Genomic DNA, 25,421 nt, shown 5'->3' with positions numbered 1-25,421 from the left:
TCATTTCCCTCAGCATCAGTTCCTTTCAGTCTCTCCAGCACCTGTATTCATCCCAGCACCCCCTTTCTTAAGACATCAGCTGGTGGAAACAAACCTGGAAGGCTCCTCGCTCCCGGGTTCTGGGACTAATGGGAAAGACAGGTGTCTGTCACCACTGGCCTTAGTTTTGGATTTTTATTTCTGGCTAAGGTCTTATTTAAAACTTAAAAAATTATGCCTTTTGTTTTTACATCAGAGAGCTTTGAGGGCAGATGTCCCCCAGACATTTTGGACCCACACTCCATCCTGCTCTCCCCCTCCGTACCCTCCGGAGGAGAGAGGTACCTGTTATCTGTCCTGCAGAACCAACAGTGAGCATTGCCTTCAGTTGGAGCTCAACTAGTGATTTCTTTGTTTTTTCCTCAATAGTATGAACGAAAGAGAAAAAAACACGAGAAAAAGCAAACAGCCACCAAAGGTGAAAAGCGTAGGTACTAGCCACGCTCAGCCTTCAGGCTTGTTCTTTGGAGGCAGATGACACCTTGGATCACTCACTGTGTCGCTGAGAAGCACCAAATCAGTCGCCCCATAATCTCGTGGCCTGGCACGGCGTTCTCCAGGGTCTGCTCGTTTCGCTCGACGTCAGTTCGTGTCCGTCATTTCTTAGAGAACGAGTCTTCCATCCCATCTTCCAGCTAGCGGTGCTGCAGTTAGAGTGTAGACTCCCGGGGGCTTCCTTCACCTCAGTTCCCACAAGGGGGATGGAGGGGCTGTGCAGGACCCCTGGCACTTCCCAGGGCTGCCCATCCATCTTTGGTCAGTGGCTCCCGGAAGCTGCAGCCTGTGCAGCCATGTCCTGGCAAAGCTTCTCAGCAGATAGACCAGCTGGGGGGCACCTGCCCCACAAGTGTATGAAGACTGCCCTCGTGGGACCGATGGAGGAGAACAATTTATTTACTCAGTGGCCGAATCCATTGCATCCTGAGTCACCGCTGGTGTCCTGACTTGTCCAGCCATGGGAAGGGGGGGGTCACGATGACGTTGTGCAGCCCAAATTCATGCATGAATCGAGACGTCACCGGTGATGTCACTGGAGCCACCTGTGATGTCATTGACATCATTCCTGGGGTCTCAGATGCACAGTGGTCTCCTCAAGTCCTTCTCCCTGTGCTTCTTTGTCTTCCGGCTGCGTCCCACGGTCCCCCGAACGCTTCCGCTCCTCCCTCAGCCACAATTGCTCGGCTGAGCCAGTCTGCTGTGGCTCCAAATGCTGCTGGGAATGTTGGGTCACCCCACTAACACGCGGGGCCGCAGAAGGAAGTGGCGAGCTACTGCCAAGAACAGCTCAAGCGGGGTCCCAGACCCTGGGAGGTGACTGAGAACAAGGGAGCAGTAACAGCACAGGGGGGAGCCCATGCCACAGTGTCCGTCCCTGCCTGACAGATTGCCAAGGCTCTCCGGGACCGCTGGGGCTCTCTGGGACCTCCAGGGCTCTCTGGGACTTCCAGGGCTCTGGGACCACTGGGGCTTTCCAGGACTGCCTGGGCTCTGGGACCTCCAGGGCTCTCTGGGACCTCCAGGAATCTCTGGGACCACTGGGGCTCTCTGGGACCGCCAGGGCTTTCCAGGACTGCCTGGGCTCTCTGGGACCACCTGGGCTCTGGGACCTCCAGGGCTCTCTGGGACTTCCAGGGCTCTGGGACCATTGGGGCTTTCCAGGACTGCCTGGGCTCTGGGACCTCCAGGGCTCTCTGGGACCACCTGGGCTCTGGGACCTCCAGGAATCTCCGGGACTGCCTGGGCTCTCTGGGACCTGCAGGGCTCTCTGACCCTTTGAGCTCCGGGCCCAGGACTCCCTCCCAGGCCTCCCTTCTCCCATCTGTAGAAGGTAAGGGCCACCCTTGAGCCTCCCTGAGCCTCTGCCCCCACTGGCTCTCCAGGCTCCTTGCCCAAGCCCAAAGTGGGTGGTGGGGGAGGGGGGAAGGCAAGAGTCCAGGGGAGACGCCAGAGCCAGAAGGGCTAAAGGGGAGAGCACTGAGCGTGACCTGCACCCACCCCAAGGGCTCTTGGCCTTCTGTCTCCTGTTTGAATAGTGCGGGGCTGTGTATTTTGTGAATACACAAAAATTTGTGTATTTAATGCCCTGATCCCAGACCTGGGGCCCTGCTGGGAGGTGGTAAATATTGACAGAGGGCACCAGGGGCTCCCTTTGTTCTCCTGGCACCTGAGCCTCGGGTGGCACTGAATGAGTGGAGGGAAGGAGGAGGAGGAAGAAGAGGAGGAGGAAGGAGCTGTCACCCCACGGGAACCTCATGGAGACGTTGCTGGGCAAGTTGCCACAGCAGCTCCTTAAGAATGTGAAGCCTCCACCAACACCAAGGGAATGAGGGGGATCTTGCCCCGCCCCCCAAGCTCCAGGTGGAGAGCGGGGCAGGTGAACAATGAAAGTGCCACAGGGATGGCCCTGGGCCTCCTCCCCAAGGGCTTCCTGAGAGGCAGAGGGAAGTGGTGGCTCCTGTGTCCCCGTCCTGGGAGAGGGGCAATCTTCACACCCCGCTGGGCCAGCCTTGAAACGGAAGCTCAGGTCAGGCACGGGGGCTCAGCCAAGGTCACCGCACAAACCTCGGCGTGCTGCCATGCCAGGCTGGAGACTGTGCCACGCCAGGCTGGAAATCACACCAGGCCGGAGCCCGCGCCATCCCGGAGACTGCGCCAGCCCACCGGGGAGGGGCCTTTTGGTGTCTGATCCTCAGCGCCGTCCAGTCCAAATGTAGCCCCGTCCTTCCCTGGCCCTGCCCCTGGGGCTCTCTCCATTCCCCCTCAGATCCATGACGATCAGGCTTAGCGTCTGGAGGCCGCAGTCTGTGCCCCCGCCCACTCCCTTGGCTGGTGGGTTGGGAGGATGGAGGCTGGAAGAGCAGGGAGGCTCCTGGCTGTAACTTGGCCACATCACGGTAAGGAGGGAAAGGGGGCCCGACAGCCAGGCTGCTGCTCCCCCGATGGAGGGGCCGGTGGGTCTGGGCCTTGGGGAGGAGCCGGGGGGGCCTGCCCGCTTCCCCGGCCCGGGGTCTTGGCCTCTGCCTTCCGTTCCCTGCGGCCGGGGGCCCAGCGGTGATGGAGGCGAGGCCGGCCGGGCTCCTCAGGGCCGGGGGCAGAGGTACTCGTCTGACCAGTCCGAGCAGTGCTGAACGTGGTCCCGGCAGAGGCGCCGAGGGATGCAGCCGCAGTACTCGTAGAAGGTGGAGGAGCAGCTCCACCACTGAGGGCCACAGGGCGGGCAGCCGGCCCCTGGGGAGAGAGGAAGAGCGTGAGAATCCCGGCCTCCAGCAGGCGACTGGCCCTCCGAGGCCCGGCTGCTTCCCGGCCTGCCCGAGCCCCTCCCACAATCCCCTGGGCCCTCTGAAGTGCCCCCATTTCTGTAGCTCTGGCCCCAGTGTCCCCCTCCTGCTGAATGGTGACTCTCACCCAAACCAAGCTCCCGGGGAGCCCCTTAAATAACCCCCCAAATGGGCAACAGTCATAAGGAAACCCCCCCACTCAGCGGGGCCTGGGGAGCCTGGGCTCATCAGAGACTTTTTAACTCTGCAAGCAAGAGAACGACCCCAAAGTTAGGTCACGTGGCCCAAAGTGGGCACAAAACAGGGCCTGCTCAGTGCCCCCCCAGCGGACCCCGGCCCTGTCCCGGAAGCTCACCCCCTGCCAGAGCGGGGCCAGGGAGTCAGCACCAGCTGGCAGAGCCCGAGCAAAGCTGGGGAGCTCAGGCTAGCGCTGGAGGGCTCTGGCCCCAAGCCCCTTTTACAAAGGCAGGCTTGGTCGGCTGGCATGACTAGTAAGTGGGGAGTGACACTCGAACCCAGAACCCAGAACTCCTCGAGTTTCCCTGAGTCTCCGTGGGCCCCCGCTTCTCCCCCTGGAGGACGGAGGCTGGAGGGGACGACCTCCGGGTCCCTTTTCCTCTTTCACACTCAGCAGCTGCATGAGCTAAGAAATCAGCATTCCCCTTTAGCCCCTTTTACAGGTGGGAAGAGCAAGGCCACGGACGGCCACGGGGCCACGATAGCCCAGTGAGCGAGGGGCAGGGGAGTACAAAGGACGTGAGGCTGGGGGCCTTGCTCTGCTTTACGGCACGATCTTGGGCACTTCCCTGGGCCTCAGTTTCCTGATCTGGAAATCAGGAGGTTGCAGCAGGCTAGAGGGTTCCTAAGGCCTTTGCTGCCAGGAAACTCTCTGGGCTCTTCTAAGTGGGGAGCCGAGGCCGTCCTGTCCTGAGCCTGTGGCATTGTGGGAGAAAGGGGGCGGCCTCAGGCTAGTCCGGGCGCCGGGGTCTCAGTGGGCCCCGACCGAGGCCCCCAGCAGCTCATCCTCTGTGCCAGGGACAGGCTGAGGGGGGCAGGGTCTCACCAGGCCCCGGACCCTTCCCAAGGGGAGTCCCACGGGATTCTGCAAATCACTCCCGGCTCAGTGCCTCCGTTCCCCACTCTCTAAAATGGGGATTAGAAACCTGCCTTCTCTAGCTCAGAGGTTGTGGGGGGGAGGAAGGGGGCTCCATAAACTTTTGTTGAATTGAATTCAGTTCTCTGAGGTTTGTAATTCACCCGTGAGGCCGTGGCCTGCGCTGCCTTATCCCTCAATCAATCCATAAGCACCTACTGTGTGCTTGGCTGGGGAGCCCCAGGCCCAGGTCCCCGTGGGGCTCAGGGCCCAGGCCCTGACGCCCAGGGGTGTCCCCGGCCAAGGAGGGGGTGAGACACTTGGCCAAGGGCCTCCGGGGGCCAGGAGCTGTCACTCTGACCTAGCCTCGGGGCTCGAGTGTGAGAGCGTGGGATGCCTCCCCCGGGAGGCCTCCGAGCCTTCCTTGGGCCGCAGCACAGGCCAGGGAGAGTCTGCGCAGAGGGGCGGCTCACTGCCCAGACTGGGGGGACTCACGGGAGCCTTCATCAGAGCAGTCTCCACAGTCATTGAAGCCGTTGCACTTCTGATCCTCGAAGGTCCAGGAGCTGAGGTCGCCGCATCGGAACACCAAGAAACTGGGCAGGCTGTGGGGGACGTTCCCTGGGGGGGCGACAGAGAAGGAGATGAGCGGCCTCTGTGTCCGGCCGAGCGTCCGAGTGGCTCGGGAGAGCCCGCGCTCCATTATCTGGGGGCCGAGTCCCCTCTGACGGCTTTGCCGGACTTCTGGCCGCCCCCCCCCCCCCCCCGCCCCGGGACTCGGGATGGGCGAGAGCTTCGGTGGCGTTAGGCTTGGGCTCCTGTGGGCGGTCAAAGGAGAAGGGAGAGTCCCGGACATGGAGAATCTTGGATCAAAATCCAGCTGATTTGTGACCTCGGGCCTCCATTTCCTAATCTGCAATATGGGGCTGAGGCTGTATGACCTAAAGAGAGGTATCAGCCTGGGGGTCACAAGTCTTGCGTTCAGGCCTGTCTCGGACACGTTAGCTGGGTGACCACCGGGTACAGAGCCGGGGATGACCAGGCAGTCTCCCTACCCGGAGGCCTCCCCGGAGCTCACGGGTGTGACCAGAGAAACCACCAAAGTCTGGCAGGAGACCAGAGCCCAAGCACTGGAGCTCTCTGGATTCCCATAATCCTTCAGGCCCACCCTTACCACACAAGGCCTCTTCTTCGTCCTCTCCGTGGGCACAGGCCCGGACGCGGTCACACAGGAGGCTGGCGGGGAGGCAAGTCTTCCGGTCGTCACACAGGAACCCCGTCTGGTTGGACGTGGTCGCACAGGCCCTGGTCACTGAGCAAGAGAAGCACAGAAAGGGGCTTTCTTAAACCCGCTTTCTGTCCCTCAGAGGCTGTAGAGCGGGGGCTACCACACACCGGAGAAACTCCAGTCCCTTTTTTTTTTTTTTTTGGCTCAGGGCACAAGCTTCTTTGCCCCCCTCCCCGAGCCCTGCAGCTGGCACTGCCACGGGGCACTCTATGAACACCCAGTTTCCCTTCACGAAAAGCAGCCGCTTCTAGTGCACGTGTAGAATGGGCAAGTTTTGTTTCCTTTAAAAATACTACGCACTGAGTAAGGACAATGTCTGTTAAACACAAATATTGCTGAATTGCATTTTATCCGCAAGGTCAGGACAACCAAAGCTTGGCTGCCCATCTACGGAAACTCGGGGCCCACACACAGCCTTTGGCAGCCACTGCCCTAGACACCTCAGCTTAAAAAGGCCAAGTTCTCCCCCCATTCCGGGGCCGTCTCCAGTCGTCCTGATCTCTCTCTGGCCTTGGGAGGGGAAAGTGAGGCCGGTGGCCTCGCCCGGCCTCCCTCCCTCAGATCCAATTCTCTTGCATGTCCGTGTGTCACCTCCCTGAGGTCATGGTCCTCTTGGAGAAAGAAGGGAAAACAAGAGCAATGAGCAGCCACGAGGGAGGAAGCGATAGAGGCACCCGGGAGGCGGTAAGAGAATCTGTGACGTGCGGTGCCCAAGCACAAGTGCCCCATGAGAAAGTAGAGGCTCGGGCCCAAGATTCCCTTTATAGTGTCCTTGCCATGTGGTCCTCCAGCCCCCAGGGCAAGAGCCTTGGTTACGGGGTTCTTTCAGATAACCCCACACTTCTCGGGGGGCGCGATACCCCCTGCCGGGAGCCTTACTTTGGGGTGGGGGTGGGAGTCCAAAGCTGTTGATCAGCCAGAGGATGAGACTCAGAGATCCAAGGAGGGTCAAGGTCCAGGCGGAGATCCAGAAACCTCGGCGGGTGCAGCAGGAGAAGGGGCTGCAACAATCTGTCCCGGAACAAGGGAAAAGGGGGGCTGTCACAGGCTCGGGGGAACCCGGGAAGCCCCGCCTGGCCGCCGGGCACCATGGCTGCGAATCTCCCTGTTACTCCACAAGATCCGCCTCATCCCCTGGGAGCGCTCAGGAAAAATCCCATGACCTTAATCCACGGGTAGTCAAAAGCTTCTCCTCCCCCCATCTGGCCAAAGCCGGGATCTCCTCTGGTGGGAATCCCTGGGCCGGCACAGCCCTTGCTGGTGCTGAAGCAATCCTGGGGCCCGGCCGAGCTTCCCCACCCGGAGCGTTTCCAGGACCTGACCTCAAGAGCCTCGGGAGCAGCGACGCTTTCAGCTCGGCGCCCTCGGCCTGTGCTGGGAAGCAGCCCCCGCGGAGAGTCTGGCCACTCTCAAAGGCCGGGGCCCTGTCGGGGACCACTCAGCGAGGCGCACGGCCCCTCCCGTGCTTGCCCAGCCCGGCAGGCCGGCAGGGAGGCGAGCCTGAGGCAGCTGGTTAATCTCCAAGGGCTGGGGCGGCCGTGCCCGCAGTAAGAAATCCCAGCGGATTGGCAGGGACTGCTTAAGACGGATGCGCTTACCTTCCTCACTTTCAAAGGCCTTGTTTTCCCCCGCTGGGTTTCCATCCAGGGTCCTTGGCTACCGGCAAGAGAGGGGAAGGAGGCTGAGAAGCGCCGGGTGTAGGGCAGGAAAGCTCCAAGCTCACAACTGCACTAAGGGCCCGCCCACAGCGGGCATCCCGTGTTCTAGGCTCCCTCCCGGGGCGGGCGCCCGTGCTCTACACGGTTCTTTCCGTTTCGGGCATTCCCAGTCCTCGGCCCTCCCTGCTGCTGATGGTCAGGGTGGACGGCTCCCTTTCCCCCTAGTCCTCCCCGAAACGGAAAGCCAGGGTTCAAGGCCCCGCCGAGCCAGCCTCCGCCCCCCTTCCCCAGGAGCGTCAGTGCTGGCTCTTCACTAACTCGGACAAAGTGGCGGCTCTCCTTGGGCTCCCTCAGCGCCCGGGGGTGGGCAGGGCAGCCCCAGGGTTCTCCCTCCCACTAAGAAAGCGCCTCCGGCCCCGGCCCAGGACGGAAGGGACGCGTTACCTGAGGAAAGATCCTGTTCATGGCTGCCCTGGTGCCCGCAGGAGGCTGGAGCCGCGGCGCGGAGGTCGGGCCCCCGCCTCACGCTGCCTCCTCGGGCCCGTGGGCTGAGACCCGGACAGGTAGCCAGGACCTGCGTTGTTAGCCGGTCTCTAAGGGAGAGGACAATAAGGAAGGAGGCTCTTTCATTCCCTGGCACCTCCTGCCCCTCCGCCCTCTCCCTTGCCCTTCCCTCCCCCTCCTTCCCCTGCCCTGATTAGCTCAGATCCATCTTCTGGGTCACAGGGGACAGCGACGTCTGTGGAGATGCCCCAACCCCTAGTGGACAGTCGCGGGATTACCCCCTCCCGGCCCTTCCCCAGGGACTCCGAGAGCCAAGTGGAGGCTCCGCTCTGGGAGGCTGGAGGCCGTTTGTCAGAGCCCGGCCCATAACAAACGCTGACCTGGAGACTGAAAACCTGGACTGCCAGAGGGAGGGTCGGGAAGCCTCCCCCGCCCCCCGTCCCTCTGCGGTGGCTGGGATTCAAACTCGTTTCCCAGAGAGAGAAGCAGATGTCTCGGAGAGGGGAAGATGCTGCTTTGAGAAGGGCAAAGGCCCCCTTTTGGTACCAGACCCCCCCTCACCCCAGGAGCATCATCGCTCCTCACGGTTCTCCCCGCCAGATTCTCCATCTCCACCTCTGGGCCTTTCCTCGGGCTGTGTCTCATGCCCGGAATCCTTCCCTCCTCCTCTCTGGCTTCCCTGGTTTTCTTCCCGTCCAAGTTAAAAGTCCCACCTCCCCCAGCCCTCCCCATCCTAGTTAAGCCCCCCAGATCGTGGGGAAGAGTTTGAAAAGATTCGAGGAGATTCTCTTGTCGCCACCAAAAAATGGATCGAGGCCAAAGCCGATGGTGTCTGGGAGCATCTGAGGATGAGAAGGAGTTTGGGGGAGCTTTAGCTACTGAAAGTTGGGGCTTCATGTGGTGCCTCCCTGTGGAGAGCCAGGTACAGAGTAGGGAGGAATCCGGTTGTCTTTCCATCCAGGTAGGGAGATGGGATGCTTTTAAAAATAAATCTATTCTTTTTTTATTAAAGTTTTTATTTACATAACACGTGCAGGGATAAGTTCTCCTCATTGCCCCTTGCACAGCCTCGTGTTCCAGATTTTCCCCTCCTTCCCCACCCCCTCCCCTAGATGGCCAGCAATCCAATATATGTCAGACATGGGGAAATACACGTCAAATCCAATATATGCAGGAATATGTGTACAGTTATCTTGCTGCGCAAGAAAAATCAGGTCAAGAAGGAAAAAAATGAGAGAGAAAATAAAGTGCAAGCGAACGAGAACGGAAAGAGCGAAAATGCTGTTCTTGGGGCCCACTCGGTTGGTGGGATGTCTTTTAACAAGGTGGTGTCATTTAGGGAAGGAGTCGGGATGTAGCTTTGACAAAAAGCCCAAGATCCGGTTTTGCAGGAGACACGTGGGGAGCAACAGAGAAGACGTTTTATTGCTCCACATCCCTTGCAGGCTAGAGCCCGGGTCTCCGCCCCATCACTAGGGCCTTCCCTCTGCTGCTTCTTCCCACTTTATTCTGCAGAGGCATCTCCCCTCCACAGCTGTTTGCATGGGATCTCCCCCCTCGGACTGGGAGCTCCTGGAGGGCAGGGGCTGGCTTTTGCCTTTCTTTGTATTTCAAGAGCTTAACTCCGTGTCTGGCACACAGTCGGTGCTTAATAAATGTTTGTTGCTCTGACTTATTTTCCTGTTGTTTTTTGCTTTTCTAAATCTCATCAGGGAAAACTCATTTATTTCTTTTTGTCTTCTTGGTACAGGCTTTGTGGACTGTGAACCTGTTGATGGAGACTGCTCGGACTCTATTCCTGTGATTTTGAGATGTAGTATCTGCTGAAGAATAAATACTTGTGCCCATCTGCCAGAACCGTCTTATTTAATTCATCATTCATCTTTATTCAAGACATTTCTGCCTGGGAGAGAGAGAAACAGGTAGAGACACAGAGACACAGAGAGATGTCTGAACTGTGAACAGCACAGGAGTTCCCCGTGTCCGCCAGCTCAGCAAAGTGACCACCTCTGGCACCTCGCCTCTGTCCAGGCTCGCCCCTATCCAGCTCAGCTCTATACGGTCTTCTCTTCTCCCATCACTCGGGCCTTCTGCCCTTCTCTCCTCCTTCCCCTCAGTCAGACATATTCCTCCAAGGCGAAGCCTCCTACCTGCATGAGTGATGTCCTTTCATCCCATTCCCTCCAACAGGTTACCCACTCTCTCATTCCTACTTTCTCATTTATTTCAAACTCTCTCTCCCTCTTCCTTCTCTCTCTCTTCCTCTCCTCCTCCTCTTTCTCTTGCTCTCCCTCTCTTGCTGTCTCTCCCCCGCCCTCCCTCTCTATTTCTATCTCTCTCCCTCTTCTCTTTCCTTCCTCCCTCCTTCCCTCTCCCCTTCCTCCCTGGCTTTCCCCTTCTCTCTCTCCCCTTCTCTTTCCTTCCTCCCTCTTTCTTTCTCGCCTCCCTCCCTTCCTCCTTCTCTGTCCCTTCTCTCTCTCTCTCTCCTCCCCCCCCCACCTCTCTTTCCCCACTGCCTACAAACAAGCCCATGGGGCCCCATCCTCAAACTCCCTTCACTTGTAAGGGATACTTTGATAACTATTCTCCTCCACCTCTTCTGCCCTGGGTGGCCATCTACCACAGGTGCCTCCACCTTCCCTCTGGCCTTCACCCTCCCTCTGACTCCTTTACAATCCAGTTTCTGAGCTCATCATTCCACCAAAACTTGTCTCCCCAACATTACCCATGACCTCTTAGTCCCACTTGGTGGACTCACCTCCTAGTGCCAATCTGAAGGTTTCTCCTGGGTCCTCCTTCTCCACTTCTGTGCAACCTCTGACACCATTAGTCATTCTCTCCTCCTTGATCCTCTCTTCTCTCCAGTCCCAGGACAGCTCCCTCCAACCTTTCCAGTCTTACGCTCCCCACCTGTACCCTTGGACCAATGACCCAGGCCTCTGACCCTTCCTCTCATGACCCTGGGCATTATCCCTGACCGTCCGCTGCCCCTGGAAGGCTGCCCCGCCTTCCTCATTCAATAGAAACTGCTCTTTTCAAAGTGACCAATGATCTATCTCTTCTGTCTTTGTCTTTGTTCAGTCGTTCTCCAGTTGTGTCTGCCACTTGGGAGGGTTTTCTTGGCAGAGAAAGTGGAGGGTTTGGCCATTTCCTTATCCAGCTCATTTTACAAATGAGGAAACTGAGGCAGACAGGGGGAAGTGACCCGTCCAATTTGCATGACTAGTACACATCTGAGGGCAGATTTGAATTTGGGAAGATGCCTTCCTGCCTGGCACGCACAATGATGTCTTGTACAGGAAGCCTTCCCCAACCCCACTTAACTCCAATGTCTTCCCTCGGTTAATTGTTTTCTGTTTTTTCTGTAGCTGGTATGTACATATGCTTAGTGTCTCCTGGATTAAATCGTGAGCTTCTCAAGGGAAGAGCTGTCCTTGCCTCCTCTTGTATTCCCAGTGCTTAGCACGGTGCCCGTGATCTCATAGACCTTACCAACTGTTCAGTGACCAGAGTCTGACCCTTCACCTTGCCAGGGCCAGCTCCTCGAGGGCGCCCTTAGCCCCATTCCCTCCTCAGTAGAGAAAAGTTCCATCCCTGCCCTCAAGGAGCTTCCGTTCTTATTGGGAGATACCACATAAAAGGGCTGAAACGTTTGGACTTCAGCCTAGAGAGGGGTGAGACATGGCTCCTTAAATGGAGGTTCTGGAATCCATCCAAAGGGAGAGCTAGAGGGACTTCCATCATATGACTTCTGGGGGACACAGTGGGCTGAGTCTGGAGTGCAGCTTGGGTGGGGTGGTGAGCAATGGGGCGTTCAACTTCCTCATTCAATAGAAGCTGCTCTTTTCAAAGTGACCAATGATCTGTCTCTTCTGTCTTTGTCTTTGTTCAGTCGTTCTCCAGTTGTGTCTGCCACTTTGGAGGGTTTTCTTGGCAGAGAAAGTGGAGGGTTTGGCCATTTCCTTATCCAGCTCATTTTACAAATGAGGAAACTGAGGCAGACAGGGGGAAGTGACCCGTCCAATTTGCACAACTAGTACACATCTGAGGGCAGATTTGAACTTGGGAAGATGCCTTCCTGCCTGGCACGCACTATGATGCTACCTAGCTGCCTAATATCTGTTCATCATGGCTGACTCTACCCTCCTCACAGAACCCTTTCTCTTCTGGAACCTCTCCTTCCCGGACTTCCATGACACTGGCTCTCCTCTCGCCTCTCTGATCGCCCCTTCTCAGTCTCCTTGGCTGGATGCTCATTTGGATCACATCCTTACTGTGGGAGTTCCCCAAGGCTCAATCTGGATCTTCTTCTCTTGGAACTCTCTCCCTCTCTCCTTAACTCTTGAAAAATTGGATTTAAAAAATTCAGATGACTCACCGTCCTCATTTTTCTTACTGGACACCAACTGTTTAGATAGTCCAACTGGACTAAATATTGAAACTGGAAATCCAGTATGTTCAAAACAACTTTGAACACACCCACCTGGGATTCAGTCCCTTTCTCTACACTTAAAGGCCACCACCCAAGGCCTCCATCAGCTCTCACCCAGACTAGTATAACTCCTCCTAAATGGTCTCCATGCCTCAAATCTTGCCCCTTTCCGATCCATCTTCCACACAGCTACAAAGTGATAGTCCTAAAGGCCAGGTCTGAACACATCACCGCCTGCACAAGAGCTCTCAATGGCCATCTTTACGATTTAAAATAAACTCTCCTTTGGGGCACTTAAAGCAGTCTGGCTTCAATCTATCTCCCCAAGCTCTCCTTTGTCCCTCTCTGTTCCATCTAAATTGGCCATCTTGCTCATTTTCCCACAAGACCTTCTATCCCCTAAGATTGGACTCTATTTCCCCACATCTGCCTCTTAGAATCCCTAAAGTGCCACCTTCCAGAAGAAGTCTTTCGTGTTCCCTACTGACCTACCCACCCAAATTACCTTGTATTTACTTTGGAATCAACTTTTGTCATATTCACATGTCATGTCGTCTGGTAGAGTGTATTTTGAGGGTAGGGGGCTGTCTTTGCAATCGCTATTCAGTTGTTCAATCATATCTGATCATACATGTCCATGGAGTTTTCTTGGCAAAGATACTGAGGTTTGTCTCAAGGCAAACTGGGTAAACTGACTTGCCCAGAGTCACCCAGCGGGCAAATATCTGAGGCTGGATCTGAACTCAGGTTTTCCTGACTCTAGAGCCATCTGGCTGCCCCAAGCAGGTACTCAATAAATATATGGAGTGATCAACTGATCCTTGGTGTGATCTGTTAGAAGAGATGTAATCTTATTTAGGTTCTTACAAAGTGGGGGCAGAGGCCTCCCCAGGAGCCTGTAGAGTGATATCAAAGAGGTATGTGGTCAACCAACCACAAAGTAGGAAAATGAATAGCTACAGTCAAGCAAAACAAATGTCCACATTGGCCACATGCAAAAAGATCTTTTGTCTTTGGGGATTTGCTTTATCATTGTATGGTTTAAAGTTTTGAAGTTTTTCAAAATTGTTTTTCCTAAAGTTATTATTGTATTAATTATTCTCCTAATCCTATTCATTTTATTCTACAGTAGGTTATTGAAATCTTCCAAATTTCCACTGAAACTTCATTGATACAATTATATTAGATTGTAAACTTCTTGAGGATTGGGACTGTCTTTTTTCATACTTGTACCTCCAGTGGTTATTATAGTGTCTGGCAAAAAACAGGAACTTAATAGATGCTTGTGGACTGATTGCAAGAGGTTGAGAAATCAGTGAGAGAAGAGAAAATTGAGGCAAGTAGGTTTTTTTTTTAATTTTAATTTTTTTAAAGCTTTTTATTTTCAAAACATATGCACGGATAATTTTTCAACATTGACCTTTGCACAGCCTTGTGTTTCAGATTTTCCCCTCCTTCCCCCCAGCCCCTCCCCTAGATGGCAAGCAATCCAATATATGTTACACATATTAAATTCAATACATGCATACATATTTATACAATTCTCTTGCTGCACCAGAAAAATCAGATTAAAAAGGAAAGAAAACGAGTAAGAAAACAAAATGCAAGCAAACAACAACAAAAAGAGTGAGAATGTTATGTTGTGATCCACATTCAGTTCCCACAGTCCTCTCTCTGGGTGCAGATGGCTCTCTCCATCTCAAGATCATTGGAACCATCTCATTGCTGAGGATGGCCATGTCCATCAGAATTGATCATCATATAGTCTTGTTGCTGTGTACAATATTCTCCTGGTTCTGCTCACTTCCCTCAGCATCAGTTCATGTTAAGTCTCTCCAGGCCTTTCTGAAATCCTCCTGCTGATCATTTCTTATAGAACAATAATATTCCATAACATTCATATACCATAATATTGAGCCATTCTCCAACTGATGGGCATCCACTCAGTCTCCAGTTTCTTGAAGCAAGTAGTTTATGAACGGGATCAGAGATGGTTATTGTCCTTCATTCTCAGAGGACAAAATTGACATCATTATGTTTGTTAGAGTCAAGTTGCAACGTGTCTGGCTATGGCGGCTCAGACCAATCTGAGCTTGGAATGCTCTGCCACAGGTCGGACGCCAATAATCCACGTGAACATCTGGGATTCATCCTCTAAATGTGTGGTTTCTCTTTTGCTACTTTAGTTGTGTTTTGCTCATAGACAACTCTGCTGTCTTTAAAGCGGGTGTGCCATGTTGGGGAATCCTTTGCCAGCATCTCCCAAGCCAGGCAATCAATCCCAAAGTTCTTCAGAGATACCTTGAGAGCATCCTTGTATCATTTCTTCTGACAACCATGTGAGCACTTGCCTTGTATGAGTTCTGAGTGAAAACCTGCTTTTGGGCAAGCCTCTATTTGACATGCATTAGCAGGGGTCCTCCAACTACGGCCCGCAGGCCAGATGCAACAGTTGAGGACATTTATCCCCCTCACCCAGGGCTATGAAGTTTTTTTATTTAAAGGCCCACAAAACAAAGTTTTTGTTTTTTACTATAGTCCGGCCCTCCAACAGCCTGAGGGACAGTGAACTGGCCCCTATTTAAAAAGTTTGAGGACTCCTGCATTAACGTTACAGTGCTTGTCGATTTAGTTCAAGGAAGGAGCCCAGTTTCCAGTTCCTTATCCTGCCAGGTGATCTGAATCTTCCTAAGACAATTCAGATGGAAGAGATTATGAGTGTCAGACTCATTATTAATGCATAATCCCCTGGAAAATATATTGTCAGAATAAATGAATTTATCCACAGTATGTAAAACTTTCCCTTCTGCTGTCACCAATGGCCCCGTGTGTGGTGTTGGCTGGTGGAGAACTTGTTTTCCTGGTGTTGTTAGGTCAAAATTAGCACAAGCAGCAAAGAGTTAATCCATACTCTGCTGAATCTCGGCTTCAGAGGCTGCGGTGAGTCATGCACCAATTCCCTTCTGCTTTAGTCATACAAGACTTATGGTCTTTTCAAGTGAAGTGATTACCATCAGTGTGGCGGCTGACCCAGTGCCATATTTGTCTTCTCTGAAGGTGTCTGATGACATTGCTGGGATCATCATGCTAAAATGACGTGGCTTATCTAGAACCCAAGCAAGCATTCAGTCATGAAGCTGATGTGCCATATTGATAGTGAACTTCTCTGGGCAACCAAAATTTGACATAATTTTCCTTAAGTCCTCATGACTGATAGTGTCAAAGGCCTTGGTCAGATTGATGAATATTATACACAGAACTCCATTCTATTGCTGGTATTGACCAATAAATACCATATTAATCGTTCCTTGGTCCTTTCTAGTCACAGTGGTTCTCAGGTAGACGGCCATCTTCTAAGTGAAGGATCACTCTTATTAATGAGGATTCTGGCCAGAATCAGGAAAATTTCAATCAGCTTTTTTTTTTTTTTTTTCATTTGCAGAGGCAGTTGGGGTTAAGTGACTTGCCCAGGATCTCACAACTAGGAAGTATTAAGTGTCTGAGACCAGATTTGAACTCAGGTTCTCCTGTCAGTCATCTATTGTATGAGCAATGGGCTCCTTACCTTTGTAAATCTCAGCTGGAATAGAGTTAGCACCAGGTGTCTAATGATACTCAAAACCTATCCTTCAGGTGGAAATTTGGCTAGAGAGGACTGACTTCATCTCAGTCAATGGCCTTACATTAATTGATGATGGTTTGTAGGGAACAAATGTTCATGGGTGTTCAGCCCACCTCTCCAGGATTGTGTTTTTGAAACTAATCAATGTGGTTCCATCAGCACTGCGTAGTTTAGATGCACTATATGTCTTCAGCCCACAAATACCCTCCAAGGCATCAAAAAAGTACTTTGGATTATTACAATCTATGTAAAATTGAATTTCATCTGCCTTCTTTTGAGCTCAAGAATCTTGCATCTGTTTAAGCTTTGCTTGTACTTTACTTTTGATGGAGTTAAATGCTGCCTTCTTAGAGATAGATGAACTATCCTGCTGGTGCACCTATGGGATGCTTGTTTTTCATTGAACAATTTCTGAATTTCCCCATCGTTTTCATCAAACCACTCGATATTTGTGAGTGTTCTGATTTAGAAGAGTAAATGTAGTGCTATACAACAGATCTCTTAAAGTTGCCCACTCCTTTCCTGTTCTATTTGTTGAGTGTTGATTCAGTTTTCTCTCCAAGTTAGCAATAAACTGTTCCTGCTCAAAGAAATACTGTCATCTATTGCCATTAAACCTTCTGGCAGTCACCTTGCCTTGGAGCCACCTCTTTTGTTGAATGTGAATATTTAGCTTGGAGAGGATAAACCTATGATCAGTCCAGCACTTTGCACCACACACTGCCTTTGTCACTTTCACAATCTGTCTCTTCTTACAGTGACATAGTCTATTAAATGACAATGTTTGTTGCAAGGATGCATCCACAAAGTTTTATTGCATTTGGTAAACAGAAGACAGTGTTGGTGATGAGAAGGTCATGAGATACACAAGTCTTCAGTAGTAAGGGGCCATTGCTGTTGCCGTTTCCAACTCCATTCCTTCCAAGGACTCCCTGCCACATTTGGTAGTCTGTGCCTACTCAAAATATATCAAAGTCACCCAGAATTATAACGTTTTCTCTTTTGGGATATTGATGATGAGGGACTCCGGTCTTCAATTTTTTTTTCTTTCTCTTTATCAGGGTTTGTACTAATGGGAGCATATATATTGATGATGTGACTGCTTTCTTGTGAGTGACAATAACACTGTCACGAGCCAACTGTATGCTCCTTTTGGCAGGCAAACAAGCTTGTTGACTAGGTTAGTTTTGATTGCAAAACCTTTGCCAGCTTCGTGGCCTACTCCTTCACTGTAGCCACTCCAGAAAAACATCCAGCTCTGACTATGGAAGCTGACCTTTATTTGCCAACCTTGTTTCCCTCAGGGCTGTGATCTGGATGGGATTCTTGCTGAGTTCTCTTACAAGAACAAGAATTGTTCTTTCAGGTCTACCGGATTTTGTGTTGTCCGTAAGTGTGTGCATATTCCATGTAGTGGAATTCCCTTTGCAGGAGTTTCTGTACAGTTTGTGTTATGTTTTTGACTGCAGGGTGGGATCCCTGTCTGCTGTGACAAACAGGTCAGGGTTGGGTAAAGAAGACAACTTTTAGGGGATCATGCATCTCTAGCCACTTCCTTACACCAAGAGGTGAAAAATGTGATTTTTAAAAGGCTGCCCCGACACCCAGGAGGCTGCCCAATCCCGTTGCTGCTCCTAATAAGAAAATGGCTCTGTGGCCTTGGCGGCCTGGATGATTGTGACTAAAGCTCCCAGTGCATCTCCACCTGTGGCTTCATCACTTGTCTGTCATCACAGGCCTCTGGGATAGGTATTGCCATCTTATTTTACATGCAGAGTACATAATGTGAAGTACCAAACTGGATGAATGTAAAGCTTTTGTTTGTTTCCATTGTTTCCATGACACTATCTATTCATTTCATCTGTCAAACCCTTTTCCTTTTGCCTTTAACCTTTTCCAACATCAGGGTCTTTTGCAATAAGTCCCTTAAGCTTCAGCTTCAGTATTTGACCTTTCAATGAATAGTCTGAATTAATTTCTTTAAGTCCTGACAGATTTGCTCCAAGGGACTCCCAGAAGTATTCTCCAGTGGCACTCAGCTTTACTTATAGTCCAATTCTCATAGTCATACGTTGCTACTGGATAAACCATTGCTTTGACTATGTGGACTTTTTTTTTTGGCAAGGTGATCTCTCTGCTTTTTAGCATGCTGTGCAGATGTGCCTTCGCTTTCTTTCATGGCTGTAGTCCACAGCTGCAGCAGTCTTTGAGCCCAAGAGCATACAATTCAACATTTCTTCTTCCTCTATTTGTCAGAAAGTGATGGTACCAATTATCACCATCTTATTTTGATGTCAAGCTTCAAGTCAAACTTCACACACTCACCCTCATCAAGAAGTTTTTTAATTCCTCTTCTTTGTCATCAGAGTTACTACTCATAACTATATCAGAGTTATTCATCTATATATCTGAGATTGTTATTTCTCCTGCAACATTAATTCCAGCTTTTGATTCATCCAATCTGGCACTTCACATTACGTACTCTGCATGTAAATTAAATAAATGACAATATACAGCTGGGCTGCACTCCTTTTCCAGTCTTAAACCAGTCCGTTGTATCCCATTTGATTCTGTTGCTTCTTGGCCCACATACAGGTTCCTTAGGAGATAAGACAATTTGGTACTCATATATCTGAGAACTTGCCACATTTTGTTGTGATCCATACAATCAAAGATTTCAGTGTAGTCGATGAAGCAGCAGTAAACGTTTTCCTGGAACTTCCCTGATTTCTCCATAATTCAGCAAACATCGGCAATTTGGTGTCTAGTTGTTCTGCTTCACTGAAAACCAGACTGCTCTTCTGATAATTCTTGGTTCACATGTTGCTGAGCCCAACTTGCAGACTTTTAAGCATAATCTTGCTGGCCTGTCAAGTGAGTGCAATTGTTGGGTAATTTGACCATTCCCACTTGACTTCATGCTCCAAGATGGCTGCCTCTAGATTAGTAACCGCTAATTCTTGGTGATGTGAAGATCTTTTATAATTTTTTTGTGTGTATTTTTGCTATCTCTTCTTAGTTTCTTCTGCTTCTGTTAAATCCCTATCATTTTTGTCTTTTATCATGCCCATTTTTTTTCATGTAAAATCCCTCGATATTTCTACTTTTCTTGAAGAGACTGCTCATATTTTCCATTCTTTGTTTTCTTCTATTTCTTTACATTGATCATTTAGGAAACTATTCTCTGAAATTCTGCATTCAGTTGGGTATATTTTCTTCTTTCCCAGTTATTTGCATTCTCATCAGATAGCCATTTTGCTTTCTTGTTCTTTTTTTTTCCCTTTTGGAAGGCTTTTTGTTGTTGTCTCCTGGAGGTATTGTGAATCTCTGTCCACAGTTCTTCAGGTACTTTCTAATAGAAATAATGCCTTAAATTTATCACCACCACTTTATATTCATAAGTAATTTTATTTAGGTTATACCTATATGATTTATTTAAGCTTGAATTCTGCACTGAGTTTATGATCGGAGACTCAGTCAGCTCTAGGTTTGTGTGTGTGTGTGTGTGTGTGTGTGTGTGTGTGTGTGTGTTTTGCTGAGGTACCTGGGATTAAGTGACTTGCCCTGGGCCATATAGCTAGGAAATGTTAAGTGTCAGGGTCTCCAGACTTGAAGGCTGGTGCTCTATCCGGGACACCACCTTGCTGCCCCAAAGTCTTGCTTTAGCTGATGGTACAGACCTTTTCCATGTTTGACTGCAAAGTACACAATCCATCTGATTTCTACACTGATCAGCTGGTGATGTCCATTGCAGAGTTGCCTTTTGGTTTGTTGAAAGAGTTATAACCTTCCAGTTATTTTGACCACACTCTTGTCAGTCTCTGCCTTGTTTCATTTGGTACTCTTAGGGCCAAACTCAATAGTCACTGAATGTTATCTGTTTGGTCAACATCACGGTAATTCTAACCCTGCTCCAACCACTAATGCAAAAGAAGCCAAGTTGATCAGGTTTAGGAAGACCTACTATATCTCCTAGAAACAATGACAGCCTCCCTCCACCCCAAATGTCACATTCTTCATAGGAGATTGGAACGCTAAAAGTGGAGACCAAAAGGTAATTGGATGCACTAACGCAAATGGAACTGTGATTTCACCAGATAGGGACTTTACTCTCGGGATGCAGATTGCAACCCACCCACCCGTCTTTCCATTCTTTGACAAGTCCACATCCTCCCAAAAGTTTGCCGTAGGATTGATGAGGGATGAGGGTACTTAAGAAGAGGTTAGGCAGGAACAGGTGGGGTTCCTTCTCTCCAAAGCTCGAGTTCTGAGCCAAGGAATTCACTTTAAACTCAGAGACTATGGTTAAAAAAAAAAAAAAAAAAGGTTTATTGTTAAAGAAACACCAAGAGGGATTCTCTTGACGGACAAATCATTCTCAAGGGAGAAGTGATCTACCAAGAGTCATTTTTTGAAGACCGATTTTATGTATGAGTCTAAGGGAAGTCTCAAGTAAATGTGAAATCTTGCCTGGGGTTGCGACTTCCCCCAAGAAAGCTTGTCTAGCTCTTAGAGGACGCCAGACCATTTGGGTTTGTAGATCAAAGAGGACATTTTTTTGTGTGATTTTACATAATTTTACAGGGTTATACTGTAACTCAGGTCATACAGAGTTCACTCTCATCAGGATCAGAGAGCCCTTTTGGACTTAAGGAGAGTACCAGTGGAGAACACCCTAGCGATCTACCTGGCATTCTACCAGGTCTCAATTCTGCCCATTTCTTCTTCATGCCACAACTTTCCACTTTGGTTTTTCCCTTGCTGTTCTTTGGACTCCTCCTGGTTCTATGTCACAGCCACATTTTCCCCTTAGGCCCTACTCTAAATTCTTCCGAGCCAGTTGTGTTCCATGCCTTGATGACACATGACAGTACAGGATGTGCACATTTTCAAAGTGTTTGTGCTGATAACTAGATTGTGAGTGTCCAAGCTTTCTACGGCTGGGAGTGTGCTCTAAAACCAAGCAATCATTCAATCAGCAAGTGCCCCTGGCTGTACACAGCAGGTGTTAAATATTTGTTTCTTTAATGAATGAAAAAGTGAATGGATGATGGAGAAAACCCCGAACAGAGGGAGAAGAGAAGGAAGCACCAACAGTCAAAGGTAGTTTTCCCTGTGGCCATTCACCCCTTGGGTTCAGGGTAAGGAGTCCTCTGCTTAAACTGAGGTCTTTTGTGGGGGGTGGGTGTTCCTGAGTGTCAAACCCTGGGAGGGGCACACACACCTTTCCCAGACAAGACCCTTCCCAGAAAAGTAATCTCATTCAGCTGGAAATCTTGGCCTAGAGCCTAGTCTCTATTGAGTGGCTCAATCTGCTCCCCAGCTCCAGGCCAACACTGGCCCGATATAACCCATCTTGGCGGAAGTCCTAACAGGAATTGGGCCACTGATGGGAGATATTTTCTTCTCTGTGTAAACCCATCTTTGCAAAATCATCCTAACCGGATCCTTTGCCCATAAGCCGTCTTCTTAGTGGAAATGAATCCCCCTTTTCCCATAAACTTCGCATTTGTGAATTCTTTCGCAAGGAATCTGTGCTATGGACCAGAGGGGATCCCTTGCCCTCAATTCTTGCACCTCATCACCTTCAACCAAACACCATTTCCTGAGGGTTACTATCATGGCGTGTGCAATCTTTTATTTATTCTGGAGCAAATGCTTGTTTTGCACTGCCAGGAGTAAAGTCAGGTCAAGAACCAGCAAATGACATATCCCCTTGAAAATGTATTTTTCTAGTTAAGGTTTGCTGCATGTGAACAAGGCGAGGTGAGATCTTTCAAGACAATTGTGAAAATGGAGTCAGGCTTCATCTACTTCAGAGTTTGAGTAGGCCTGAAGGACTTTGAGCATTGATCCAAGGGCATACCTAAGTCCCCTTCCTGCTATCCTCCCATGACATCATTTTCTCCCTATTTCAATCAAATATGGGCAACTATGTACTTATGGGTCAAGTTCAATTTGAGTAGTTCCCGAGTTTAGAATGTGAGACCCTCAGTCAATGAGGGTCAGTGGTGGGAGGGGGTATTTGCATTAGGGATTAAGGTGTTAACCCTGCCCCCAGGAGGTGCTTCCTCCTTGCGATTGGCTGCTTGACAGGTGGGTTGCCCTTCTCTCAAGAACATAGAATAAACTTTGCTTTGCTTCTAGAGATATCTCCAGCTTTTTTTATTAAATGGTGACCCCTTCATCATTTCTGAGCCACATGAAAAGCTAATTTGAGGATATAGTAAAAAATATGAACTCCATTTTCCAAGGGCCAGTATAGAAAATGATTGACTCTTTCCTTAAGGGTATTTGTTCATGCTTAAAGGAGTAGATATGAAGGACTAAAGGGAAGTGGATGTGGTGCTGGGGAGAAGCCACTATCTAGATTCTAACTCAATCTTCTTGCTCATTGGTTTTTCATTTGGGAGATAACTCTTGCCATGCCTATAAAATTAACATCTGCAGCCCTTGGCAAGTCGACATTGTTTAATCATAAGATATACTTAAGGATGAGAATGGGAGAGTTACTTGTACCTGGGATGAGGAAGCTGGGGATTCTAAGTGGTGAAAAAGAAGAGAGCCTGGGCACTAGACAGCAAATGCAAAGGGACAGAGATGGGAGGAAAATTGGATCAGAGTGTATGAAAGGGAGTGTATGAAAGGGCTGGGGCCAGACTGTGTGATAGTGTGGTTGGAGGGGGTCAAAGAACCTCAGAGGTGTAAAATTAAAATTTTAATTCTATCTTGCTAAGATTTAATCAAATTAGATTTAAAATTCCCTTTCCAAGGAGGTTCCTATCTCCTGTAAACTTCCCTCATTATACCCACAAACTTTTATCTTGGAATTTCCTCCACTTTTGTAACCCCATTACCCACTTTCCAGAGAAATCTCATCTCCAGTCATCCTGATCATATCCTGCTAGTGGACCCAGATGGCTCCAGAGGAGAAAGTGAGGCTGGTGACCTCACACTGTTTTCCCTGACTTAAATCCAATTGGTTGCATGTCATGAAACCACTCCCTGATATCATAGTCCCCTTCAAGAACAAGGACAAACAACGAATCTCATCAATTTAAACTACTGTCCTGAATCAAGTGTCTTGGCTGTAGTTAAGGGGATTTCAGAAGGAGGGGCCCAAATGATGCAATCTCAATTTTGACTATGCGCTGATAGCAGTGGAAGCTTATCAGGGGAGCTGCCTATGGTCCAGATTTTGCTTGATTTGCTTAGTGCTAGAAGATCCTGTCAGCCCTTGACATCTTTGATCACTGAGAGAGGCCATTCACCCAATTAATTATTAATCAATTGATCATGCTTGGAGCTTTATTTTCAAATGTGAGAAGCCATGGGATTCAACCTCAAAAGGAAGCTCTGATAGGAGCTATCAACAAGCGGTCACTTAGACTTTACTTGATCTCCAATGAGGGGCAGGGGCATTCTCCTATAGGGCCATTCTTCCTGCCTTTAGCATTACATTTCCTTTTTAACTCAGCCAAAGGGAATGAGTCACTCGGCTTCTATTTCTTCCTTTCTGCCAACCATCTGAGATGCCAAGAATGATGTTCCTGACACCGAGCTAACCTTATCCTGTAGAAAAATCATCAGCAATTTCCCCTATTGCTTTTAGAATAAAGTATAAATGTCCTCAGTGTTACCCTCAGGTCAGACTTTCCCTTACCTCCCTAGCTGGCTTATATTGCTTCCCCTTTCTGCACTCCTGTGTCTCTGCACAAGTGATCTCCCAATTTTGGCAGCCCTTCCTCCCTCTTAAGTAGAGGGGTCACCTAAGATCTTCTGATTCCCTCCCCCATCCCCAAACCCCTCCCAGTCCTTAGCACTCTCTCCTTGCAATTACTTGTGCACATGTTGTATCCCTCCAGCAGAATATGTGCTCCTGGCATGGAGGCAGGGACTCGCAATGAGGAGACATGGAATAAGTGTTTAGTTTAAACCTAATCCTTCTTTTACATGATTTTTAAATACTTGGAAGACATTCACTCCCTAAGTTTTCTCTTCTCCAGGAAGGATATTCTCAATTCCTTCCACATAATTTTCATGTGTTAAGAATCAAACCAAGATCCCTGATAATTCTGGTTATTCCCCTCTGGTCGAGAGATCGAACATCGGGTCAATTACGTTAAAGCTAGATCTGAACACAGAACTCCCCACAGTCTGATCAGGGCCACAAGAAGACTGAATCACTTCTCTGGGTCGCAGCCATGTCCACATTGTTTATCCATGCTAGTTTTATACTTAAACTGATCCTTGAACCTGTTTTGAGACTTTATTTATTCTTCAAATTTATCCTATTAGATTTCTAATGTCAAGATTTTAAAAAAATCTTGTCATTCAATAGATGAGCTACCAGTTTTATCATCTGCAAAGAGTGGATGTGAAAATGTTGAGTAAACTGGCATCCAAACAAAGCCCAGGGACCCACACGCCCGCCAGTCCCCAAATCCCACTTTGGACTCTGAAGACTTGGGGACTGAAATCCTTAAAAACTTGTGTTGTGACCTTCAGGGCGCTTACACTCTGTGGGTGGATGAACAAGATGCCCTTGAAACCCCTTTGCAGCTTCAGAAGAGGATCCTGTGCTTTATCAAAGCTGGAAGTTTTCCTAACTTGGCCTCTCTGTAACTTTGGCCTATTTCTGCTTGTTCCTCCCTTTGGGGCCGACTTCAACCAGTCTATTCTTTCTTCCATATGCTCACCCTTCCAAAGGCCATCATGCACCCTGTACCCTCCCTGTCTTGTTGCTATTTGTAATTCCTTCAGACTGTTTAGTTCCCACAAAATAACAAAATTTAAAGAAATGAAAAATCAGAAAAAATGAAACTGAAACTTAAATGGGATCTAAAGATTAGGAACAAGGGGAAACAAAAACATATGAAGGGAAGCCACAGATTAGAATAGGAAAGTGTAAAACGGAATCAGGGGCAGGACTCAAAGACTCACAAATTGAGGGAAAATAGTTTTTTGGGCGGAAAAAATTATCACAGGGGAATTGGCCCTCCAAATAAAGGACTGTAACCTTTGTACTTCCGGCCAATGAGCAAACGGGAGGGAGGGACTTGCATTTGGTGGGGAAAGGTAGGGAATAAAAGGTGGTGTTTTTTCTGCTTCAAAGGTGTCTCTAATAATAAAATGGACTTCTAACTTTTTAAGTTCGAGCTTTCATTGTCCTGGCTGATGGCACCTAGAATTCATCAGGAAACCGTCATGATGGCCTGACCAGGACCGAGGATGGAGGATGGAGGACCAACGGCTCCCTTAGTTTATATTCCTTTTTTAATTGTCCTAATCATCTTCTTGGATATTGTCTCACATTCCTGACATACACATTAATCTCATAATTAATGAACTAAAATCTTATGTTTGATGAATAAAATAAACAAGAGTCTGAGGGACCCTGGAGATCATGCGATTCAATTCTTTCATTTGAGAGAAGATGGGGACCGGGTTCCAGAGAGTATAGAGAACTCCTTTTAGAGGTTAACTTCACAATACTAACAAGGCTGA

At 49.5% G+C, this 25,421-nt stretch overlaps 1 protein-coding gene across 1 annotated transcript; it reads right to left on the bottom strand.

Moving 5' to 3' along the window:
- Nucleotides 1-1,996: 1,996 nt before the first annotated feature.
- LDLRAD1 (low density lipoprotein receptor class A domain containing 1) lies at nucleotides 1,997-8,007 on the bottom strand. Its single transcript, XM_031969075.1, has 6 exons — nucleotides 7,801-8,007; nucleotides 7,297-7,354; nucleotides 6,578-6,709; nucleotides 5,585-5,722; nucleotides 4,906-5,031; nucleotides 1,997-3,267 (listed from the first exon to the last, which is right to left on the bottom strand). Exons 1-6 carry the CDS (start codon nucleotides 7,819-7,821, stop codon nucleotides 3,119-3,121), a joined length of 624 nt encoding a protein of 207 aa, XP_031824935.1. The 5' UTR covers nucleotides 7,822-8,007; the 3' UTR covers nucleotides 1,997-3,118.
- Between the last annotated feature and the right edge of the window lie 17,414 nt (nucleotides 8,008-25,421).

The sequence above is a fragment of the Sarcophilus harrisii genome, chromosome 4 (assembly GCF_902635505.1).
Source record: "Sarcophilus harrisii chromosome 4, mSarHar1.11, whole genome shotgun sequence".
Taxonomy (NCBI): Eukaryota; Metazoa; Chordata; class Mammalia; order Dasyuromorphia; family Dasyuridae; genus Sarcophilus; species Sarcophilus harrisii.
The sequence above is the reverse complement of the archived record's forward strand: the minus strand, read 5'-3'. Positions and strand labels throughout refer to the sequence as shown.